The sequence below is a fragment of the Cetorhinus maximus genome, chromosome 14 (assembly GCF_964194155.1).
Source record: "Cetorhinus maximus chromosome 14, sCetMax3.hap1.1, whole genome shotgun sequence".
Lineage (NCBI taxonomy): Eukaryota > Metazoa > Chordata > Chondrichthyes > Lamniformes > Cetorhinidae > Cetorhinus > Cetorhinus maximus.
Window position 1 is genome coordinate 18,427,904 of NC_135892.1, and position 24,071 is coordinate 18,451,974.

The 24,071-nt window shown below is 43.7% G+C and overlaps 1 protein-coding gene across 8 annotated transcripts in view; it reads right to left on the reverse strand.

The window, feature by feature from the left end:
* Positions 1–5,077: 5,077 nt before the first annotated feature.
* The window catches only part of LOC144689481 (uncharacterized), a 105,132-nt gene continuing 86,138 nt past the window's right edge, over positions 5,078–24,071 (reverse strand). For 4 of the 8 annotated variants that reach the window (XM_078556594.1, XM_078556601.1, XM_078556600.1 and 1 more), the window contains 2 exons: positions 11,425–18,024; positions 5,078–6,605 (listed from right to left, as the gene is read on the reverse strand). In XM_078556594.1, the coding sequence (XP_078412720.1) occupies positions 11,426–18,024 (6,599 nt within the window). In that variant the 3' untranslated portion in view covers positions 5,078–6,605; position 11,425. The remainder of the gene's footprint in view (positions 6,606–11,424; positions 18,025–24,071) is intronic. The other 4 variants (XM_078556598.1, XM_078556597.1, XM_078556596.1 and 1 more) reach the window with 4 other exon arrangements.

Below are 24,071 nucleotides of genomic sequence, written 5' to 3' on the forward strand. Positions count from 1 at the left end.
CATTGTTGTACTGTCTCGCTGAAATCTTTCTGCAGTACATTGTACCCATTACAGATTGTAGCTTAACTATCTCTGGTATTTCTGGCTGCCACGAATTGAAATACAGCTGGACTAGTATTACAAGATAATTATAAATGAGGCTCATCTTGATTCATTCATTTAGAGAGATGCTATTCCTGCCCCATCGAAATGGACAAAACCTTCAAGGTGCAATCTGACTGGGACAAAATTAAGTTTGATCTGTACCTTGTCTGATTTGTGCTCGACGTCCTATTGGCTTTGTTAGGTGCTACTGTGCAATGGTTGGACATGTTAAGCGTTGAGTCTACTAAGACTGCTAGATCTATTTCACCTTCATCGTTAACTATCTTGGCGCATGCGTGTCTTTTTTTTCCAATGTGTAGTACTTACATTTGCCTACATTAATTTTCACCTCCCATTGGTCTGCCTACTTAAGTAGCTTGACTAACTCATTCTGTAATTTTTGAACTACCCCTTCAGCTTCCACTATCCCTCCTAATTTAATATCAAATGCAATTGTAGCACTTTGAGTTTCTGAATCTAGATCGCTTATTGAAGTTAGAAACTGGAGTGGTTCAGTTCTCTCTTAACAACTACTCATTTCCCACCTTTCAACCAATTTCTTATCAGTTCCTAGAATTTCTCATAATTCTGGCAAAGTCGAGAAGGATCCTGTGTCTTTGGAATGTGGCAGAAGAAAGGCAGGTAGATGACTGGAGGAAACCCCACCCTAAGCACCAGCCCACACCTCCACTCCCAGAGACTCTGGTGTGACCATCCTCATTGACAGATTTTCCATACCCTCCTCCTAGGCTATGCAGTTGTATCTATACCTATTTTGCACCCATTTTTGTTTATGTACTTCTAACCTGCCAGCTGAAGGACCAGTAATACATCGCCAAAAGCAGAGGACGATGAGGGACCCAGGCTACAGGTAAGTGACGGAGAGATCCCTTTTGTTATTTAATCACTCCTGACCTATCACATATTACAAGGTTTTTCTCTATTCCCCCGCCCCCATTTTCCCTGGTTCTGCATTTGTGTTAAAGCTGTAAATTTCTAACATCCTCCCATTCTTGCCAGCACAATCCCCTATTTAGCTGTCTCTGCATTTACCATTCTATTAAGGAGGGTGGGTAGGCTGCTGATGCTGCATGGAATGTGGAGAGGTGGGTGTGGCTGATGCAGGCCCAGGACCACAGGTGGGAGCGACACCTCAACATGGAGGTGTTCTCGCTGATCAATACAGAAGGGCTGCACTGAAGATCCTGAAGCCAGTAGGGAAATCAGGTTGGAGGGGATACCTCTCCGCCGACCTGTTCACTGAAAGGCTGTGGCCTTTCATTGCCATAGCCCTGTCTTTGGCATATGTATCCTCTGGCTCTGATGACCTGCTGTTGGGAAGCTGTCTCAGTTGAGCTAGTGGCTACAGTACATGGTAGGGAGCTGCTTTGATATCAGTACAATGTTAAAACAGGTTCAGAATGTCCTCTGTGAAGCGGGCACCAACCCAGTTCTCAGTCTGCCTGGGAAAGTCCCTTGGAGGCATGAATGCATTGGGGAGTTGTCCTGACAGTTCCTCAATGTTTTCCCAAGCCTATGCTTCCACAAGGTCAAGAAAATCCAGCCCATTAATTGTTTCTCTCCCATAGATGTCACCTGGCCACTGATTGTTTCCAGTATTTTTCTATTATTATGATAAAGTGCATGCATTCATTGGGTTTGCTTGTGGGCTGTGAAGCTGGGGGGGGGTGCCCCTTGTTCAAAGGTACTAGGTGCCTAATGGAGGGCCCAGCATTGGGAAGGGAGGCTATGTTGGAAGCAAACCCCACCCCTTCAACTATCTGCCAATGACCCCCATCACTCAAATGTAGCCTGGGTCCCTCATCGCTCCTCAGCCACTGACGATACATTACCAGTCCTTCAGCTGGCAGGCAAAACCCCGGTTGTCAACATTAAATTCTGCCCAATTCTTTACTAGTGTCCTGCTCGACAAACATACTTGACCTCTTTAAAGATATTAGAAATAATGTGGATGCTGGAACTCTTTTTAATAAAGATTTAAGCAAGACTTAATTTAAAGCTGCAAGAATCCATGATAGAATATGGAAGTGAGTTAGAAGTTTATTATTTTTTAATCATTGGGTACCTATGATGAATGGAATTTAAAATTCCAACCCCCCTCCACACATACCATCTGGAAAAGGTGAATCAAATTGAGTCGTGCACAGATTATTCCACACTGATCAATATAACAATTGTTCCTTTGCTCTAGATATGCCGCATGTAGATGAATAGAAGTTCAAGTGCCCACAGGAACCTTTCATCTAAAAGCATGCATAGTTACACTAGAACCTTAGCTCTCTTCACCCCAAGGGATTTTGACCATGAAATGACTAATGAGTGAGCAGGGACCAGTAACCACCTGGCTGAAGGGGGCAACCAAACCCTGTTCATCTTCAGTATGCAGGATTTGGCTGATTTCTCTGGATGTTTTCCAAGCATCAAAGATTACTGGAGTCATTGGAGAATGAGTAGTAACTTTAAGCTCAGAGGAGCCACTGTGGAGGTGTCCACAACTTGTGCTGTGTCGATGTAAAGAATCAAAACAGTAGTCCACCATGTAGCACGTGGCAACAATAGAGGCAACTACAGTCATCTGGCTCATAAAATCTTAGTCTCACTATCTTGGCCTGGGCAGGTTTGAAGTTTGCATGGAGTGAGCCATTGATAAGGCTTCATTAGTATAATTGGTTTTTGCTGTCACATTGGTTATGATTGGTAGGTGCTGTATATATGTCTCAAGATGACAACATGTGCATCCTTCTAGCATCTTTGTTCAATGACTGCACATATTGCACTGTCTGCAACTGGGCCATCTCAGACTTCTGTTCACAAAGGTCAACAACAATTGCAATCTCACAAGCTGTTTATAGACTCACCGTAACCAGCTTATCTCGCATGCTACAGCTACTGAGAAACCATGTAGAAAAACCCTGGCAGATGAAATGTAACAGGGAGAAGTGTGAAGTGAAATGCTTTCTACAAAAATGTAAGGAGAGGCACTGATCAACTGAATAGAGCAATTTTGGATTAGTTTGAGGAGGCCACCCTCCAGAACATTGGTAGAGATAGCACAGGAACAAGTGATTGTGAATTCAAAGACCTAGCCCATTCATGGTTACTCATTAGCATTAAGCAGAGGGCAATGTTCCAGCGAAGCTCAACGCAAACTGGAGGAACAGCACCTCATCTTCCGATTAAGCACTTTACAGCCTTCCAGACTTTTAACATTTGAGTTCAAGAACTTCAGATCATGAACTCTCCTCCATCCCGATCCCCCTTTTTTCTAATAATTGGTATATTTTAATGTATTTTTCTTTTCCCACCTATTTCTATTATTTTTTTTAATTTCCATCCATTGTTTTATCTCCACCTTATAGCCTATTTCGATCCTTTCCCCCTACCCCACCCCCACTAGGGCCATCTGTCACTTGCTCATCCTGCTTTCTACCCTTAATGTCACCATTGGCACATCCTTTAACTAATATCATCATCGTCGTCACCCCTTTGTCCATGACGTCTTTGGCAATCTCTTTGCCTCCACCTATCACTGGCCCTCTATCCAGCTCTATCTGTCCCACCCCCCTCAACCAGCTTATATTTCACCTCATTTCTATTTTTCTTTAGTTCTGATAGTCATACGAACTCAAAACGTTAACTGTCTTCCTCTCCGCAGATGCTGCCATCTGCTGAGTTTTTTCAGCTATTTTTGTTTGATTTCCAGCATCCGCAGTATTTTGCTTATCTTGCGTCTATCTTTGAAGGTTGTTACAAAGGCAGTTTCGTATCTCACCTTCCCCGAGGCTACTCGGGAGCTGCATCAGGGCCAGTGGGCCTCAAAATACAGCAGCCAATTTGTACACAGCAAGGTCTCACGAACAGTGAGATGACCAGTTAATCCGCTGATTGAAAGGAACTTTGAGAAAAAATGCTGCAGGTTCCTGATGCCTTCAGTATAGGGCAGCAATGTTGGGAGAAGTGAAGCCATGCCCCTTTTTACAGCACTAGCTGTAGAAGGTTGGTGGGGTGGGGGGGAAGCAGTTAAAATTATACTTACCCAACAGCTAGAGATGATTTTAATTCTTCTAACTTTTCGTGGGAACTATTCTGCTAAGAGTTGGAACCTCAGATGGTTCCAAGTGCAGGGCAATTGCCCGTCGGAAGTTTGAACTTCCATGTGTGGAGACTTACAGGGAGGGTGGAGGCCAGCTGATCTTCTGGGATACCTCCTAGGTACAACCTGCTCAGAGATCAGAAATTCTGGGCCAATGTATCCAAAGAAGCAGCTGAGACTGCAGTTCTCATCAGAAAGACTGGACCCTCCTACATTACACTGCTCTTCTGTAACCTTAGCAGATTATGTACATTGGTCTCAGGATAGAATGTTACCACTGAGTTGAACTATAAATTAGGACATTCAGGGCAAGAGATGAATGGGGATGAAGTTTATATTTAAGAACAAAAGATTGAGAGGGATAAAAAAAAACTCTAAGGTTTTGGGAGGGGTTAGGGAAATGCTTGGTTGGCAGGGTAAGTTAGTAGCTTAAGGCTGGCCATCATTTATTGGAGGGGGTGGGTGATGTAAGTCTTTGAACATGGAGATTCAATCGCACTTAACATGCTTCCTTTTTGTCTAAAGTGTTCCTTTTCTGCATGTAACAATTATTGGCAAAATAATCACTTTAAAAGTAACCGGGGGCTTGAGATGAGAAATGTTTACATGCAGTGTTATAGTCTGGAATGAACAATCTGAAAGGGTGGTGGAAACAGGTTCAATAGTAACTTTCAAAAGGGAATTGGATTTATACTAGAAAAGGGCTACAGGGAAAGAGCAGGGGAGTAGGGCTAATTAAAGCATAATAGGTCAAATGGTCTTGTTGTAAAATGATGATTTTGTTCAGAATAGTGGACTAATTTTCTGCCTCATGGCAATCATTAGTAATCAATCTCAGCACAGAACCATACCATGTACAATAATGAAACCACAAGGAAGTTAATGCTAATATTACTTTATTTGTAGAAGTTGTGTTTTGATTATTCCAATATGGCTTTATAGGTACACAGGTAATACAATTTGTACAAATGTCAATTTCACATTCAGTTATAAAAGCACAGCAGTGTTAATGAGAGCAGCAGTGGACTCTCGGTCATAGATCCTGCTCTAGTTAAATACATGCGGTAAATCAGTGTACAGTAGTTACTGTTTGTTAACCTGACCATTTACTGTAAACTACATTAACACAAGACAGGAACTGTACAGTGACAGTGTTACAGGCTAGGTGTTGGTTTATTAATGGAGAGGGGGAGGTAAATGTGCTGGACAGGTCTAACTAACCTGAACAATCAGTTTCAACATTGCTTTAATGCTATTTATTTTGTAAGAAACATGGTGGGGTGGTGAGAAGAGTCACAAATAGACCAAAAGGAAACATCTAAACAGGAACATTACAATGATATGTTGAGCATTAATTGTACACAATACCAAGGCACATCTTGGAGGTTGTTATGAAAGTCCAAACAAACCTTGACTAGTAATCCAATTTAATGCATCTTTTTCACAGATAAACAGGCTTCCCAGTGAGCCTGGCCTCCTCTAACATACAACTCCCTCAGTCAATGAGTTTTAGCAATCTGACCTCAGTTTCCCAACAATCAAAAGCAATTAGCCAAATGATTATTACATTTCATCCTCTGGAACACCCCTAGCTTAACCAGGGCCTCCGTTTAGTCACACTTACAGGTTCAACAACGCTGAAAAATGCATTAAAATTATTTTTAATCCCATAAGGTATTTTAACCTCAAGTCATTCCTTCAAAAGGTCAGTTTTGCCAGCACCTTTTGAGCACACTTCGATATTTTAGTCACCTTGGTGAGGTCCATTTCATTCTGTATCCAAGGTGGCAGCTTCAGCCATGCAAATTAAATGATGAAATATCATCATAGGTGGTAGCTTGTAGTAGCTGCATGATGAGAATTTACAAATTTGTACGGACTTCTTTCGTACTAGATTGTTCTAGGTTTAAACTGTCACCTCAGGAATACTTTAATCGAACATCAAAAATCAGGCCCTGGACAGCTATAGTAAACTTTGATATCTCAATCCAATTCTCCTCTATCCACAGTCACAGTGATAACCTTAAGGAAAATGATTCTCTTGCATTTAGGATATTCTTAGAATTACATTTCACATTAAAATAACAATATGATACAGGGAGAATCTTTAGTTCCGTGAACAAATACCCCAACCCCTTCCTCGAACATTCAGGCACCATCTTCCTGCACACACAACCTGAAGAAAGCAGGAAAGGGCATTGGTTCAACAATATTTATCATCAGGCTAAAAGCAAGAAACTATTACGTTAAATAACTATAACAGTGTAGATATAGCTCTCGAACTGATTCGGGATTGTCAATCAACAGGACACAACAGTGGTACTTGGTCTTGTCACAGTAGAGTTGTGCGATATTCCTACAGCCTTGTCGCCTTCACATTGTTTTTCACGAGTGTTTGTTTGGAGCTCTGTAAGTGTATACACACAAAATTAATATTTTACAAGGAGTTAGGGGAGAAGGGTGGGTGGTTAGTGTGTAGTGCATAATGATACCAACAGCATAGCTTCAAATCCTTGTACAGGCTGTGTTAGTTCACAGAAGCCTGCCTCCTTACCTTGTTCTACACTTGATGTGGAGTGGTGCCTCTCTCACCATATAACTAATTGCCTGTCTATAATGAAGAGATATATATACCCATGATCCTTCTTACACTATGGCTAATTAATTACTTATGAGTATAGCTGCTGCTACTCAATTTATAACAGTGAATTCCAATTGTGAGTCACAATGTTTGATAAGGCTCCTCTTAAGAAAATGCTACAAAGCAAAAAAGGCACTCTGACATTTGGGAGCAGTGGGGCTTCAAGGCAGAATTGGAAATGAGTTAGGCAGATGAAGCCTCAGCCTAAAAACTTGTATCTAGAAGACATCAGACAATGCAGTACTCCCTCCGTACTGGGATTGTTTGGTTACTAAGACTTACCAGGGTAGCAGGGGTATCTGAATGACTCACCCCAGGGTGTGGTCAACCCTGCCCTTTTGCAAGGCCCAGTCCATCTGGCAATACCTGAAAGGGTCCCATGCTCAGGTTATGAGTGATGACCGGGAGTGGATCCTATGGCGTTGAAGGCAGAGGACCTACAAGCTCAGAGGGCAATGTTTCACTGATGCCAGGCAGAGGGATCCTCTGGGAAGTGCGGTTGTGTTCCCTTCAAACACACAAAGGCAGCAACAGGAAACCACTCACTTTCTTTTCTGTATTCAAATATGGTCAGTACAAACAATTTTTATCAAGACAACAGCATGAATGGGGGTTGGCACCGCTCAGGCCAACACCTTGCTGGGTACAGACATCCATGGACTACAAGTAGACTCAGATGCATACTACCACGCAACCCTCAAAAGGCTAAGAACAAGCATAAGAAAAGAAAAACTGACACCAAAAGAATTGCTACTTGGAAAGTTAAAACATTATATCAAGCTGGGAAAGCAGAAAATGCCATTCAAGAGATGTGCAGATTGTCAATCAATATTCTTGGCTTATGTGAAGTATGGGAGCTGGGAAGTAACAACACAATGATGGAGTCATTATCTACTTGGGTGGAGAGAAACATGAAAAAGTAGTCACAGTGGCTTTATCATCAAAAAACATTGCAACCTCCATTTAGAATATCAGGCTATTTCTCAGAGAATTCTAGTCAGAATAGCAGGTACACCTTCCGAATTGAGTATTATGCAAGTACATACCCCAGAGTGTGTCAGATGAGGACCCTGAAATGCTGTATGAACAACTAGATCAAGAAAACAATGCAGTTCAAGATATCATCATCATCATGGGAGATCTCAGTGCAAAGGTAGGAAACTCGTGTACAAGAGATTGTTTGCTCAAGATCTCAGAGAACGTAACAGAAGTGACATATGGATCGACTGGTGCTGTCAGAACAGTTAAACCACATGTTTGTAATAATTTAAGCATCACCCCAGGAAAAGCTGGACATGGAAAAGTCCAGGTGACCAATCAAGAAATCAGATTGATTATTACAATAAGTAGATGTTTCAGAAACTACATTAAACAGTCAAAATCATATCCTGGAGCAGACTGTGACAGCGATCACATACTAGTGGTTGCCAGAATGAATGTCAAGCTGAAAATTCCTATTAAAGCAAAAGGAAAGCCAAGGAGACCAGTTCTTGAATGACTGAAAGAATTCCACTTAGACCCTGTCCTTAAAGAGAAGGTAAAGAAGTGCTTTGCAGCACTGGAGGTGGAAAAAACAATACATAGTAGGGGAGTTTAACATGTTCAAGGAGGTCTTCATGGAAAGTGCGAAAGTTAAGATTCCTATGAAAACAAAGCATTTCAAACAAAAAATGGATGAAACAAGAAATCATGGAATTGATGGAAGAAAAAGGAAACTGTCAGAATCAAACATACTGAAGAGAAATAACAAAGCGCAGAGAGAAGAAAAATAAAAATGGCTGAATGTCTCAATTGAAATGCATTTGTCAATGAAAAGCTTGCATCCTAAGGCAATTAAGTTAATGGAATTTTGGGGAAGGGAACAATTTGTATCTCCAGTTTGAGAGCAAAAGATGGTTCAATTCTAATGGAAAAGGACATAACCAGGGAAATATGGAGTGAATACATAGAAGAATTGCAGAACAATGTTGGAAGACCTCAACCACCAAACGAAAATGAAGACAGTCCCAGAAACGGAGAAGCAACAGGAGGGGTAAGAATTGAAAAACTGAGCGTTATCGTGCCAACAATATCTACAACACTGGCATTATCACTGGAGATCTAACAATCAGTTTTTAATCACTTTGCCAAAAAAACCTGGCGCTATAGAATGCAAAGTACGTCCATCAGTCAGACTGAGTCATGGAGTAAAGATTATCCTTACAAACCTAATGGCTAGAGTTGAGAAAATTAAATCAGATTTCAGACACTCTGTGTGGCTTTGTAGAAGATAATGAATGCAATTATGAATGCAAGATAAAGCAATCCCTTTTTAAAACTTTGGCAGAAAGAGCCACTGAAATGCAAACAACCTCTACCTATCATTTATTGACTGTACTAAAGCATTTGATAAAATTTCAACACAATCATCTCATGAAAATGCCGAAAGACATCAACAATCAATGGGAAAGCTCTTCAATTCATCTTGAATATTGACTGGAATCAGGAAGTGACTATCAGATGTGCACGAATGCAGTGATTGGAAGTGATCAAAAAAGCGGGGTTAGACAAGGCTACATTCTCTCACCAGACTGTTTCGCCACATAGTGATTGCATTCTCAGAGGAACTGAAAGGATGGATGGAGTGAGAGACAGCAACAACATCCGCTATGCTAGTGACACCGTACTTATAGCAACAAATGAAGATGACCTGCAAAAATTAATTGACAGTCATAAAGCAAAGTGGTGGTTATGGACTTATACTCAACTGCAAGAAAACATGCATTACGTTAATGACAATGAAAAAAGACATTCCAGACTGCAACATCACAGTAAATGGAAGCAAGTTGGAGCACAGCAATGAATTCCAACTATATGGAAAGCACAATAACATCTGATGTCAAAAGCACTACTGAAGTCCAAAAGAGAATTGGACAAGCTAGAAGTGTTTTGACAAAACTAAGCAACATTCTAAGAAATGTCAGTGAGTCTTGAACCAAAAATGTGTACTAGATAGTTTTAGGTCTGGTTAGTAATGAATTATGGATGTGAAGCTTGGAACATTAGGAAAGAGGAAGAAAATCAACAGCTTCAAAATGCGGTGTCCATGCCCAAGAAGGATCCCAATGGTAAGCTGGCTGGAGAAAAGAACTAATGAAGTAGTACTGAGTGAGGCTGGAAGAACAAGAGAACTCAAGTAATATCAAAAGGCAAAGGGAATTTTTCAAACATGTTATCGTGCAGAGGGGTTGCAGTGCCTAATCACCACTTGAAGGCTTAATGGAACAAGAGCAAGAGGCTGACAGTGAAGGGAGCGGCCAGACAACACTAAAGACTGGCTTAACCAGAACTCCAACGAGGTCATCCACTGTTGCTATGATTAGAAAGTTTGGAAGACCATGGTCACCTATGTCAATCAGTGTGGCACTTAGACGATGACTGAGACTTGAGAAGCCTTTTTTTTGCCAGTTTGACTCAAATAACAACACTTGTCGCTGAGGCAGAGGCCATAGGTTCAACTTCAGAGTTTTGATTCTGCCTCTAACACAGATTGTTGAGTAAATGAACCATAGGGGCCTGGAAGATGGATCAGTGATCACAGCCTGTCAGGAGTTGGCGTTGCTGATGATAGAGGTGCAATGTGTAGTCCATGTCCCTGAGTTAAGGAAGGGGATGTTAGTTGAGGTTCCTGTGCATGGAGTGGATATGTTCTTATGGAACTCAGTCAAATATAGGGTTCTCTCCAATGGTGGCAAAGGGGGTGGGGAGGGTATATCATTTGTAATATGATTTACATTAATGCAATGTGCAAACATTCTACTTGGTGTTCGAAAGAGAAACATTAGAACAGTAATGACAAAAAAGAGTAATCATTGCTTTTAAGTTTCCACATTCTCCCGCCTATGCATCACTGTCCAAACATCTACATGAAATCAAACTCAATTATCATCAGCAGGACTACGAGTGACAGAACGTGCACTTCGGAGTCAGGAGGTCAGTCCCATTCTAGAGATTTGAACACAATCCAGGCTGGCACTCCAGTGCAGTACAGTAAGAGTGGGAAGTACCATTTTTCAGATGAAATGTTAAAAAGAGCCCTCTATCCCTGTTTGCTCTCTTGGTTAGATGCCTGACAAAGGTCAGGAGAGCTTGTCCTGGTGTCCAAACCATTATTTTTCCCTCAAATCACAGATTAGATGGCCAATCACCTGCTTGTAGAATCTTGTTGTGCACAAATTTTCCGTATATTTGCCGACATAACAGTAACTGCATATCAAAAGTACTCATTGGCTTAAGTGTTTTGGGATGTGTCCCAGGAATGGGAAAGGAAAAACTAAAAACAAACCGTTAAAATGTTAAACCACTCTGTTCAGCCAATTTACTGGTTTGTCTCTTTTGATTCTGCTATGCTCAGATAATGAGTTTTAAAATTGGACGGGAAACTTGTAAATGGAACTTAAATTGGTTCCATTCTAGTAACTTGAAATTATATTTACACCAGAACACGGAGGGAAAAGTGAAAAAGAAATCCACCTGGGCAAAAATGGACCTGACATTAGAAACTTTCAAGGATCATTACCCACAACACAGTTAAGGTTTCACTTGCCTCAGGATGGTGTCTTCTCAGCTGCATCTTTTGCACATTCTAAAGTAGATTGATCCATTTGGTGCCCAATCTGCACTTCTTGACTTTCTTGCTTTTCAACTGCCTCAATCACCTTATTTTGATCTGTCTCTTTATCATCCTCATGACCAATGGATTCTGTTGCGTCACCTTCCAGCTTCTCATTTACAACTCCTTGAGTTTGGTTCTCCTCGATAGGAGATATCATTCTGGCTGGGACATCTTGTACTGACATTTTTTCTTCAGCCGGTGGCTGGGTTTTTACAGGTTGGCCTTTTGCCTCGGTGAGTTCTAGAGACAGGCATGTTCCTTCAGGCCTCTCTAATGATTGGCAGCATTCTACTTCAGTCATTTTGGCTACATCAGGCAACACTGCAGACTCTTCAGAAACATGGTCCGACAGCAATTTCCTTTCTTTCTCAGCTCCCACTGATGCACCAGCTTCAGTTTTAACTGGTTTCTGATCATCTTCAAACAACACTTTGGTTGACTGCATCACCACCACCTCTTGCTCTAAAGCTTCAGTGTCCTTGGTTTCTTGGGTTTGCACTCTTTGGCCAACGACTTCATCACCTTTTTCTTCTGTTGTTGTGGCCTTTTGTAGCCCTGGCATCTTTTCTTTATCATATTTATGCATCTGGTCATCATCTTTATCCTGTTCAGTAGAAACAGTATCTACTTGTCCCTCTGTGTTCTCAGTTGGCATGGCAACATCCTGAATTGTTTCTTTGGATAGTTCTACAATGCTTGGGTCTTGCTGTATAATTCCCGTTGCTGGAATCAATGTTTCAACTACGTGTTCTTTTGTTTTCTGCTCATCCATTCTTTCCAGGGTTTTAGTGATCTCTTCATACACTACCTCATTCATTTCAGTTTCCATATTCTCAGCTTCAGCTTCCACATACTTTTTGACTTCAGCCATCTCTTGCATAATCTGGACTGCACTGAACTGCTCTTGTGCTATTTTATCATTGTCTGTTGCCATCACATGTACATCTTTTTCAATTCTTTCAATTTCTCCCTGTTTTATAATCACAAGACCACTTTTTTCTTCAGGTGCAGACTTGCTCTCTTCCACTCCCACCTTCACTAGACCAATATCAATGGTCTCCTCACTACATACAGTCTCCATCACTTCCACTGTTGGATAGATTTCAGTGACCTCTTGACCACCTACAGCTTCTGTCACTTCCACATCTGAACTGACATCAATGGCCTCTTGACTGCATACAGCCGTCTCCTCTACAACTGGACTGACATCAATGGCCTCTTGACCGCGTGCAGGCTCCATTTCCTCCACAACTGGACTGGCATCAGTGGCCTCTTGACCACATACATCCACAGCTGGGCTGGCATCAATGGCCTCTTGACTGTGTACAGCCATCACCTCCACAACTGGACTGGCATCAATGTTCTCTTGGCCACATACAGCTAGTGTCGGCTCCACAACTGGACTGGCAATGGTCTCTTGACTGTGTATGGCCATCACATCCACAACTGGACTGGCATCAATGGTCTCTTGACTACATACAGCCTCCGTCTCTTCCACAACTGGACTGACATTAATCACTTCCACTGCTAGACTGATTTCGGTGATCTCTTCATTACGTCCAGCCTCTGCCACCGCCACCATAGCACTGGCGTCTTCACACACAACCTCCATCACTTCCACAACTGCACTGCTTTTGACAATCTCTTCACTTTCTACAGCCTCCATCACTCCCACTGAAATTACTCCAGTGGTATCTTCACTACACACAATCTCAGTCACCACCACTGGACTGCTTTCGATGGCCTTTTCCCTGCATGCAACCCCCATCGCTTCCACAATGGGGGTGTTTTTATTGGGTGCTTCACTATGTAGCACCTCGGTCACTTCCACTACTGGAGTGATCTGCACATCCTCTTCACTAAGTACAGCCTCGGTCGTTTCCACAACTGGGGTGATGTTGACAGTTTCTTCACTACATACCTTGGTCACCATCACTACTGGAGTGATTTCAATGGCCTTTTCACCATGTACAGCATCAGTCGTTTCCACAACTGGGGTGATGTTGACAGTTTCTTCACTACATACCTTGGTCACCGTCACTACTGGAGTGATTTCAATGGTCTCTTCAAGTACAGCCTCAGTCGTTTCTACAACAGGGGTGATGTTGACATTCTCTTCACTACACACCTCAATCACCGTCACTACTGGAGTGATTTCAACGGTCTCTTCAAGTACAGCCTCAGTCGTTTCTACAACAGGGGTGTTATTGACAGTTTCTTCACTACATACCTTGGTCACCGTCACTACTGGAGTGATTTCAATGATCTCTTCACCAAGTACAGCCTCAGTCGTTTCTACAACTGGGGTGATGTTGACAGTCTCTTCGCTACACACCTCAGTCACCGTCACTACTGGAGTGATTTCAATGGTCTCTTCACCAAGTACAGCCTCAGTCGTTTCTACAACAGGGGTGATGTTGACAGTTTCTTCACTACACACCTCAGTTACCGTCACTACTGGAGTGATTTCAATGGTCTCTTCACCAAGTACAGCCTCAGTCGTTTCTACAACAGGGGTGATGTTGACAGTTTCTTCACTACACACCTCAGTCACCGTCACTACTGGAGTGATTTCAATGGTCTCTTCACCAAGTACGGCCTCAGTCGTTTCTACAGCTGGGGTGATGTTGACAGTCTCTTCGCTACACACCTCAGTCACCGTCACTATTGGAGTGATTTCAATGGTCTCTTCACCAAGTACAGCCTCAGTCGTTTCCACAACTGGAGTGATTTGCACAGTCTCTTCATTACACACAGTTTCAGTCACATTCATTTCCATCTTTGCTGGAATGATTTCAGTGCTCTGTTCACATACCGCCTCAATGTTTTTCACACTTGCTAGAGCCTCTCTGCATATGCCCACAGCCTTTTCTGCTCCCACCTCCCCAATCTCTTGAGCATCTCCAATAGTCTCTTCAAAAACAGCCTCAGCTTTTTCCACTTTCATCCGATGAACAACTTCTGGAATTGCTTCACCCGTCTGTTCCAATACTGCTTCAACATTCTCAGCGATTTCTGCTGGAATTACTTCAGTGGCTTCTCTGCATTCAGCAACTTCCTCTGCTCCCATCTTCTCAGCAGCTTCTGCAGGAGCAGCTTCAGTAGTCTCCTCACATTCTGTCAGATCCTTTTCCATACAGCTTGCTCTAATAGCTTCAGTGGGCTCTTCACATGTAGCCTCTGGTTTTGCCACATCCTCTGCTCGACTGGCTTCCAAGGTCCCTTCAAGTACACTCTCCACTTTTTCTGTCCCCAGCTTGTTTACCACAGCTTCTGACTTTCCAGTTTCAATCTCAGCTATCACATTCTCTTTCACTAAAATGTCATCAGTCTTGTGCAGCATCCCCACAGGCCCTTTAATCTTTTCGTCTCGCAAAATGCCACATTCAACCATGTGTGCTGCATCAACCTCTACATCCTGAACCACCTCAGCTGTAATCTCTAGGTGAGCAGCAGCGCTCTCTATTGGAGGAGTGGTTTCAGGCTGGATGCTCCGGGCAACTGAAATCTCTTGCATTTCAATCGTTGTTCGCTCAACCATTTCACCAAGTTCATGCTGCACATCTTCACTTTCTACAGTTGCCGCCTGGCTAGCCCCTCGAGTTACTTCAGAGGCCTCGGAGGCAGTGTCCGATGTTTCAGTTTCTCCTTTCTGGGCAGACTCAGGCACCTCTATTTCACACGAGGCTTTGACCACTTCATCCTGGATTTTTTCCATGGAAATTTCAGGCTCCTGCATCTCTGATGCAGCCACCGTTTTGCACAAGGACATGACTGGACCTGCTGAGAGCTTCACCTTTTCAGCAGCTTCCTGCAGCACCTCCTGGGTTTGCCTGTTGACTAGGGCTTCATCCTCACGTATAGGGGTGCCCTCTGCAGTTGTCACCGGTGTCTCAGTCAGCTGCGAGACTGCTGAAACCATCTCGGTTGTCTCCTCCGTTAATGATTCCTCGGCTGGGCACTCTGGTGCCGCCACCACCTCAGAGATAATCTCTTGTGCCTCTTCAGCAATCTCAACAGGATAGGTTTCACCAGTCACATCTGCTGATGGGGTTATATCGCCATGCACAATCGGTTCCTTTACAAGTTCATTTGCAGCCACGGTTCCTTCAACTATCTTTTCATCTTCAACATCCTTCACAACGGTGTCTGAAACTGCTGCTGATATCCACGATGGAGATCTTTCATCAATGCTGCTTTTGATGGCTTCTAATGGTCCCCGTTCCACTGTAACGGTTTGCTCAGTACTCAGTTCTCCAGTTTCAAGTGGAGCTTCAGGTGTGATTGGAACTTCACCCATGTAAACTGAGTCAGCTGCTACTGTTATCTGCTGCTCCTTAGTCACTCTCTCTTCTTCTATAGCATCATATTCAGAGAGAGGAACCACTGCTGGTGTATCAGACTCTTCATCACTCTTGCTCACTCCGAACTCTGTCCAGTTGGTCTCTTTTTCAACGTCCTCAGCCAGAGGTTGCTCCGGTTTAGCCTCTGACCTCTTCTTTCTTCGGCCGGGTATCAGTTTTTTGAAAGAAGCCCATGACTCCTCCTTGGCAGTTTCAGTCTCAGGAAGAACAGCTTCAGGGGAGGTCACAGATTCATCCACACGTTCTTCAAGCTTGGATTTGGACTTGCGCCTCGAGGTCACCAACCTCTTAAAAGATTCCCATGTGGAGGCAACACCAGACACTTCACCTTCCACAGGACTCGCAACACCTTCTGGAGATGCTCCACCTTGTTCCTGATCAGTATCTTGCAGACTGCTAGCCTTTAATTCCTCGGCACCATCTCGTACTTGACCGTTTTCCTCAGTCAGCTTTTGGGCCTCTTCGTTTGGTTTTGGGGCCTCTGAATCGGACAGTTTTCTCGCCCTTTTCTTCGAAGATCCGACACAGATTAATGCTTCCCAGGATACAGGAGCATCAGCTTTCTTTTTAGGATCCTCAGTGCTTTGTTCTAAACTTTGCTCCTCAGCAACCGATTTAGCTTCTTCATTATCAACTGAGGCAGCACTCTCATTGGAAGAGATTGTTGCACTCTTCGCTTTATCAGTTGGTTCGTCTTCTTTGTCACTCTCAGATGGTACCTTGGAACGTTTTTTTGACGTCACTAACTTTTTAAACGAAGCCCATGCAGTGATGCTTTCCTTCTTGGTCTCTCCATTGGCAGCACCATTTACTCCTTCTGCCTCTGGATGCACATCAGGCGTTTCTACCGTCTCAACTGGGATCTTCTCACCCATTTCTTCTGGGGAAGTTAAAGGAGTATCTGGCTTCTGGCCTTCAGGGCTGCCTTCAGATTCAGTTGAAGACTGCAAACGCACATCGTCACCAGCATCTCCCAGATTGGTTTCCTCTTTTTTGGCTTTTGTTTTTTTACCAGACAGCTTTTTGATACTACTACCCGTGAAGAGTTTCTTCAGTGGGCTGCCTTGCAACTTTGCCTTTTCTTGTGAAGACAAGAGCTCTGCCTCACTCATTATAGGTTCCAAGGCCTTGAGTGAAGATTGCTCCTGGGCTATATCAGCGTGTTCAGCTCGAAGCTCTTCTGCAGCTTCAATGGAGACAGATTGTCCTTCAGCTGACGCGCTTTGCTCAGCCCTCGTCGTCAGCTGGTTCGCCTGATCCGTCTCCAATGCTGTGGCAGTCAACTTCAACTCAGGTCCCCGCAATTGGTCTTGTTTTGCAGAGACACCATCTTCTCCTTCATCTATAGTTGGTGCCTCTTTTGCCTCCCTAACGCTGGCTAGTTCTGCCGTGAGATCCTCAAAGTCGTCATCTCTCTCTCTCTTTTCTTCAATTGTCTGAACATCCAAGATTTCAGCAGCTTCTTGAGAAGTGGAAGCCTCCTTTTGAGTTTTAACTCCATGGTCACCTTCCTCACCTTTAACAACTCCAGGGGCAATGATCTGCTCCCCATTTTCTTTCTGCTCTCCATTTACTTCATTCTCTTCCCCGATGACAAGCGGCTCATCTTTAGCCTTTTTAAAACTTGGCTTCCTTCGCAATACCGAGAAAAAGCCTTGTCTGAAAAATCTCTTCAGTGGAGAATCCACAGCAGGGCTTTCTACTGGACTGGTTGCAGACTCTACCTGCACCAATGGCTCCTCAGCCGCAGCTGGTTTTGGTTCTGCCTGGCCAATGGATTCTTCCATTTTTCCAGGGGAAAGAACTTCAGGTGGACTTCTGTCTGCCTCATCAGCAACTGGACTCACTTCATCATTTTTGCTTCCTTCCATTTCTTGTTTGGATTCACTGTCCACCTCACCATCTTCATCTTTTTTCACAGTCAGCAACTGCACAGGCTCCAACTTCACTGGCTTCTCTTTCTTCACTGTGAGCTTACAGCCCACAAACTTGAAGACCTTCTTAAAGCCAATCTCACCAGCTTGTGCCTCCTCTCCAATTTCTGCAAGAGGATCGGTGCCTTCTTGGAAATCTTTCTGCTCCTCATCTTTAGTCTCAGTGGGAGTCTCCTTCTGTCCAAGCTCCATTTCCCCCAGCTCTTCCTCTCGGGATATACTCGTTGGTTCAACTGCAACAGAAACACTCAAAAGTCAGTCTCTTGACACAGAATCAGACTTAGTTTGACAAGCAAAAAAGGATGAAACAAATAGGCAGCATTTTTCAGACATTCAATTAAAGATTTAAAACACAATCAGCATAATACAGTACAATACAGTACTTGAACCCCCCTCAATCCTGCTTTTGTGGCAAAGTAAGTTAAAATATTTTGCTGTTTCCAAACAGTCAACTTATGAAGATTCATTAATTTCAATTTTCCAATGAGAATTCCAACAGGAAAGTAACGTTTCTGAATTTCTTTCCCCCAGACTATTAAAAAACTTACTTAGACTTTGTCCTGTGTGGGTCCAGAGGAACAATGAGCAGCAAGACTCTGTCACCAGCCCTGGTCCATCACAATTTATTTCGTTCCAGCCCAGGTAGTGTCCTGCTCTTGAAGGTCCTCCTGAAATGTACTTCACCAGGTCGTCTTTAGCCAGTCCTGTTGTCGTCTTCCATTTGGTAGTGGCAGAATGGACACCCTGTCCAGGTGCCAAAAAAAGTGTCCTCCAGAAGGCAAAATCTGTGTCCTGCCAGCCTCTGTTGTCTCTCCATCATGATGTCCCACAGGCAGAGGGCTGGTCAGAGGTGACCAGCCCTCTGTAGCACTTCATTGATAACAATGTCTCTCCACACGATGCCCAGGATCTTACGTAGGCCGTGCTGGTGAATGGCATCCAACTTACATGACACCTTTCCTCTTCTCTACTATGTCTCGCCAGCATAGGTTGCGATTGGTACTATGGACACAGTCACAGCTTCATGGCCATGTTGGTGTTGGATGCCCAGACCGTGTAAGCTTTCAGAAGACTGATGCTGCTTTACCAATTCTTGTGAACTTTGACCTGTTCAATGCCCTCCCTAGGGAAGTTGCTTTCTAGGTAGGGGAAGCAGTCAACATTCAAAGTTCTGTTGTGCAATGGTGATGGAAGGGCCCCGTTGCAGAGAAGTCGCCATTGTCTTCTTGCAGCTGATGCTTAGACCAACCTCTGTGCTGCCACTCAAGACTGGTGATAATGGTAATCGATTTTCAGCCAGCAAGGCAATATAGTATGCAAAATCAAGCTCTGTCAACTGGTTGTGTTGCCACAGGACACCAAAGTCTGCACCCACCATTGCCTTCATGATGAAAAGCAATGGGGAGGGTATGCAGCCTTGCCATACTCCTGTGATGTTGGATGAGTTCATGGTGCCCCTGCTGGTCTTGACAGAGCAGCTGGAGTCACGGTATAAGGTTTTGATTAAGACTACTGATAGATGCTATCGAAAGCCTTTTTGAAAGTGATGACATTGATAACCAGTCTTCCGATACTCTAAGTTCTACTCTATGACGTTCCTGAGTGTAAAGATCTGTTCACTGCACAACCTCCCAGCCTGGGAATGAAGGGTACTATCTATTTCTATTGAGGAGCAAAGTGCTGAAGACCTTGCCAGGTACTGACACCAGTATTATGTCCCTCCAGTTGTTGCAATCACTGAGGTTCCCTTTCTTTGGCAGCTCAACAATTAATCATTATTTCCAGTCATCCGGGATATCTTCCGCAGTCCAGATCTTGAAAGGTCCACGAGCTGTGTGTGACAGTGTTCTTGCCCTGATTCAATAGCTCTGCTGGTATCTTGTTGATCCCAGGTGCCTTTGTTGTTCTTCAGGCTCTTAGGACCTCTGATCTGGCAACTTCTCCAGTTGGTGTTCAGCTGTAGTGGTGCAGTGCCATCATCAAACTCGAATTTGGAGCTGGAGTTATTAAGAATTACCCTCATCTTCAAGTCCTTCTTTAAGCCTTTCCCCAATGAACCCCTATTTGCCTCACCAACTTCTGCTCATCTAATGATGATCCCACACCCCAAGCCCCAACCAACCAGGGAACCAATCCTTCAGTTCAGAGCATTCAATCAAACCCTCAAGCCCTTTGCCCTGCTACACAATCCCCTGCTTCAAAGCCTCCTTGCAACATTGCGCTACATTAAAGCTGCTAACGTTGAATCATGAAATGATATGGGTGGTGGTAATTAGGCCCATCGTGCCTGTTCTGGCTTCTTGATAATGCAATCAAATTAGTCCAACTCCCGTACTTTCCCCATAGCTCTGTAATTCTATCCTTTCAAATATTTATCCAATTCTCTTTTGAAAGGTACTATTGAATTTGCTTCCATCCATAGAAGGACAAGGGCAGCAGACCGATAGGAATATCAGCACCTGCAAATTCCTCTAAGTCACATACCATCTTGACTTGGAAATATATCGTCATTCCTTCACTGTCACTGGGTCAAAATCCTGGAACTCTCTCCATAACAGCACTGTGGGTGTACCTACACCACATGGACTGCAGCGGTTCAAGGTGGCAGCTCACCATCTTCTCAAGGGCAATTAGGGATGGGTAATAAATGCTGGCCTAACCAGTGAAGCCCACATCCCATGAATGAATAAAAAGAATTCCACATCACAACTCACTGTATAACAGAAAGGTTTCCTCATGTCACCTCTGGTTCTTTTGCCAATCACCTTAAGTCTGTCTCCTCTGGTCACTGACCCTTCTGCCACTTTCCTCAATTTACTCTATCCAAACTAGTGATGATTTTGAACATGTCTGTCAAAAGTCCTCTCATTTTCCTCTGCTCCAAGGAGAACCCCAACTCCTCCATATAACTGAAGTCTCTTAGCCTGGGTCCCATTCTCGTAATTCTTCTCTGCACCCTCTGAGGCCTTGAAGTCCTCCCTGAAGCATGATGCCCAGATATGAATACAATACTCCATCCTAGGCCTAGCCAGCATTTTATAAATGCTTAACATAACTTTTTATCCTCCTACTATTCTTCCATTAATAAAGCCAAGGATTCCAAATGCTTGAACCATTTTCTGAATTTGCTCTGTCACTATCAAAGATTTATGCGCGTACGTCTGCAGGTCTCCCAGTTCCTGCATCCCCTTTAAAATACCATTTAATTTTACTGCCTCTCTTCAGTCTTCCTAACAAATCACTTCACTTAAATTTCATCTTCTATGTCTTCCCTTTTGATGCACTAAAGTCTGTCACCATCTTCCTCACTACATTTGAGCTTCATGTCATCTGCAAATCTTGAAATTATAGTCCTGTATACCAAAGTCCAGGTCATTAAATACATCAAGGATAACAGTGGTTCTAATACCAGCGGCCTCTTTGGGAAACACCAGAGTATAGCTCCCTCCAGTCTGGTGGTGAATGGTTTTCAATCTCCTCTTGTTCCTTTTCCAACTTTGTATTGACGCCATCAGTGTCAACTTAATCCTACAGGCTTTAATTTTGCTAACAAGTCTATTATGTGGTACTTCGCCAAGTACCTTTTGAAAGTCTATTTGCACAAAACCAACCATCTCAGTTACTTAAAGAAAAACTATGTAAATACATGTTAGCGTCATTGCCAGCAAACTCCAATAACCCTGAGAAGATCAGTGATTTAATGGACTGGTACACAGAAGGCCAATCTAATGCCTACAGTAGCATATCCACAGCGCATCAACTTGCACTTATATAGCACCTTTAACAAAAGGTTCAACCAACGGTAATTTACAACAGGGTGCAATCAGACAATAAATCAACATTAAACCAAAGGATATATTATGAACGGTGAATAAAAACAAAAAGGTTGGTTGGTTGAAGGGAATTCCAAAGCTTAGGACCTAGACGGTTGAAGATATGGTTGCCAATGGTAGTGCAAAGGGAGTAGGGGAGTGCACAGTTTTTGTTGGGTCGTAGGGCTGGAGAAATGGGGGGTGACATGGACAGTAGAGGCTACGAATGGATGTAAAAGCTATGGATGTACCTTAGCTACTGAATTTGCATGCAGGCTGCACCAATATCACTCAGTGACATTTACGAGACTCCATTATTAATGTGCGATTGAGCACGGTATGTTGTTGTCCATTTTCAATGGAAGGAACAGGCTAGACAGGAGAGTCAGCCTCCTGTTGTCGGATGCTCACTTCAACATGACTGAGGCAAAGACAGTCAACAATAAACTGAGCAAATCTACATGGGCCAAATGACAAATGATCAGTGGGAGGCATTCACAAGAGAATTCATTCCCTTCTAATAAAAAGGGAACCAATTTACACTCCTAAGGGGCAAGAGCACTGCTTGCCAAAAAAGGCCATGAACAACTGAAAAAGACCAGAAACAACATAAAACTAAAGAAAAAGCATATAAAAAGATTGCTCTTTATATCTTTGCCAGTTCTTGCAAAACAGATAGTAAAAGCTGTGGAAAGGAAATTTGTAAGGGATATTGTAAGGGATATCAAAATCAAAACAAAAATATTCCTTTACATTGGGGAAAAGGAGGCTGGTCAGGAGCAACATGGGCCCCTTGAAAACTGAGTGACATCATCAATGAAAATGAGGAAATGGTAGGCATGTTGAATAATTACTCTGCAGCATTGCTTACCAATAGAGGTAAGCATACCAGGTGTCCCAAGGAAACTAATATCGAATCAGGGAGAGGAGCTCACCAAATTTAACATAACGTAAGAAAAACAGCAGCAGAGAGGAAAATAATAGCACTAAAGTGACAAATCCACAGGACCAGATGATTCCCATCACAGGTTTTAAATGAAGAAAGAGAGAAAATTACAGAGGCCCTAACAGCAATCTTCCCAATTTCCCTCAATTTGGAAACTATTCCTTTAAAACTGGAAAACTGTACATCTCATTCCACTATTCAAGGTGACAGAAGGAAACCAGAGAACTGTAGACCAAACAGCCTAACGCTGATGGAGGATTAAAGTTTATAATTAAGGGTGACTGAACACGTGGAAAATAGACAAGAATTGACTGGTCATGTCCTGCAAGGGTGTGTTGGGGCCTCAGCTATTCACTGCATATAATAACGAATTAAATCAGAGGTATTGCTGGAGACTGATGCTGTGGGGAGGCAGGGAAAAAACTTCTATCAAAATGGAAGACAGTTCATCGTGTGAAGTTGTTGGACTCAATGTTGGGTCCAGAAGGCTGCAAAGTGTCTAATCTGAAGATGAGGTGCTGTTCCTCCTGGTTTGCATCGAGCTTCACTGGAATATTGTAGCAGGCCAAGGACAGAGCTATGGGCATGACAGCAATATGGTGAATTGAAATGGTAAGTGACAGGAAGGCCGGCGTCATGCTTGCAGACTGAACAATGGTGTTCCGCAAAGATCCAAGGTATACGTGGCTCTAGGTCACTTGCAGCCCATAATGGTCTTTCCTGCAGTCTGCTCACTGACTCACTCCAAATCGTCACTTCCCTCCCCGACCCTCCCACTCGCCGCTTCCCCCTCTGACCTTCCCAAGCGCTCGCTCACAGTGAGGGTTCAGAAGTGGGAAGCAGCAAGTGGGTGGTATTTAATGCAGGTGATGGGGGTAGACAATGGGCAAGAGCCCCACATTGCCTCCTTTTGAGAAGGCCAGCCGGGGCTAGCGGAAGGCCTTCCCCGGGGCAGAGGTCTATCCCCACCCCCACCCGAGAGTTGCCTGCCAAACAGGCCGGCAGCTATCCGCTGCAGGCAGCGAGAGCAGTAGCAGCTGCCAGTAATGCACCCACCAGAGGCCCGAGGGACCCCAGGCCAAAGGTGAGTGAGTGAGGGTGGAATGGAAGTCGTCAACAAGAACAGGACTATGGCTCTCAGCTGTAACCATCCCCCCGCCTACCCAGCCCCACCACTGATGCAAACAGAGTTTTGCGTTTCAGGCTTCCTGCATGGAGAGTCCTCTGCCCGTGCCCGGTTGAATACCAGTGGCAGGATGAGACTAAATGGGCATTTATTGCCCACTTAAGGGCCTCAATTGGTGACAGGGCAGGAAGGCCATCAACGAGTCTTCCCGCCCTGCACTAAATCAGGGCAGAGGCGGAAAGACAGCAGGATCCCTACCTGGCACTCCCCTGCCCAATTAAGTGCCCCTCGGCACCCCCCCACCCCAACCTCACCTCGGGAGAAGGCATTAAATTCCACCATTGAAGAGGCGTTGACAAGTGGGAGGGAAGTAGAAAGAGTTAAAGTTATTAGAGT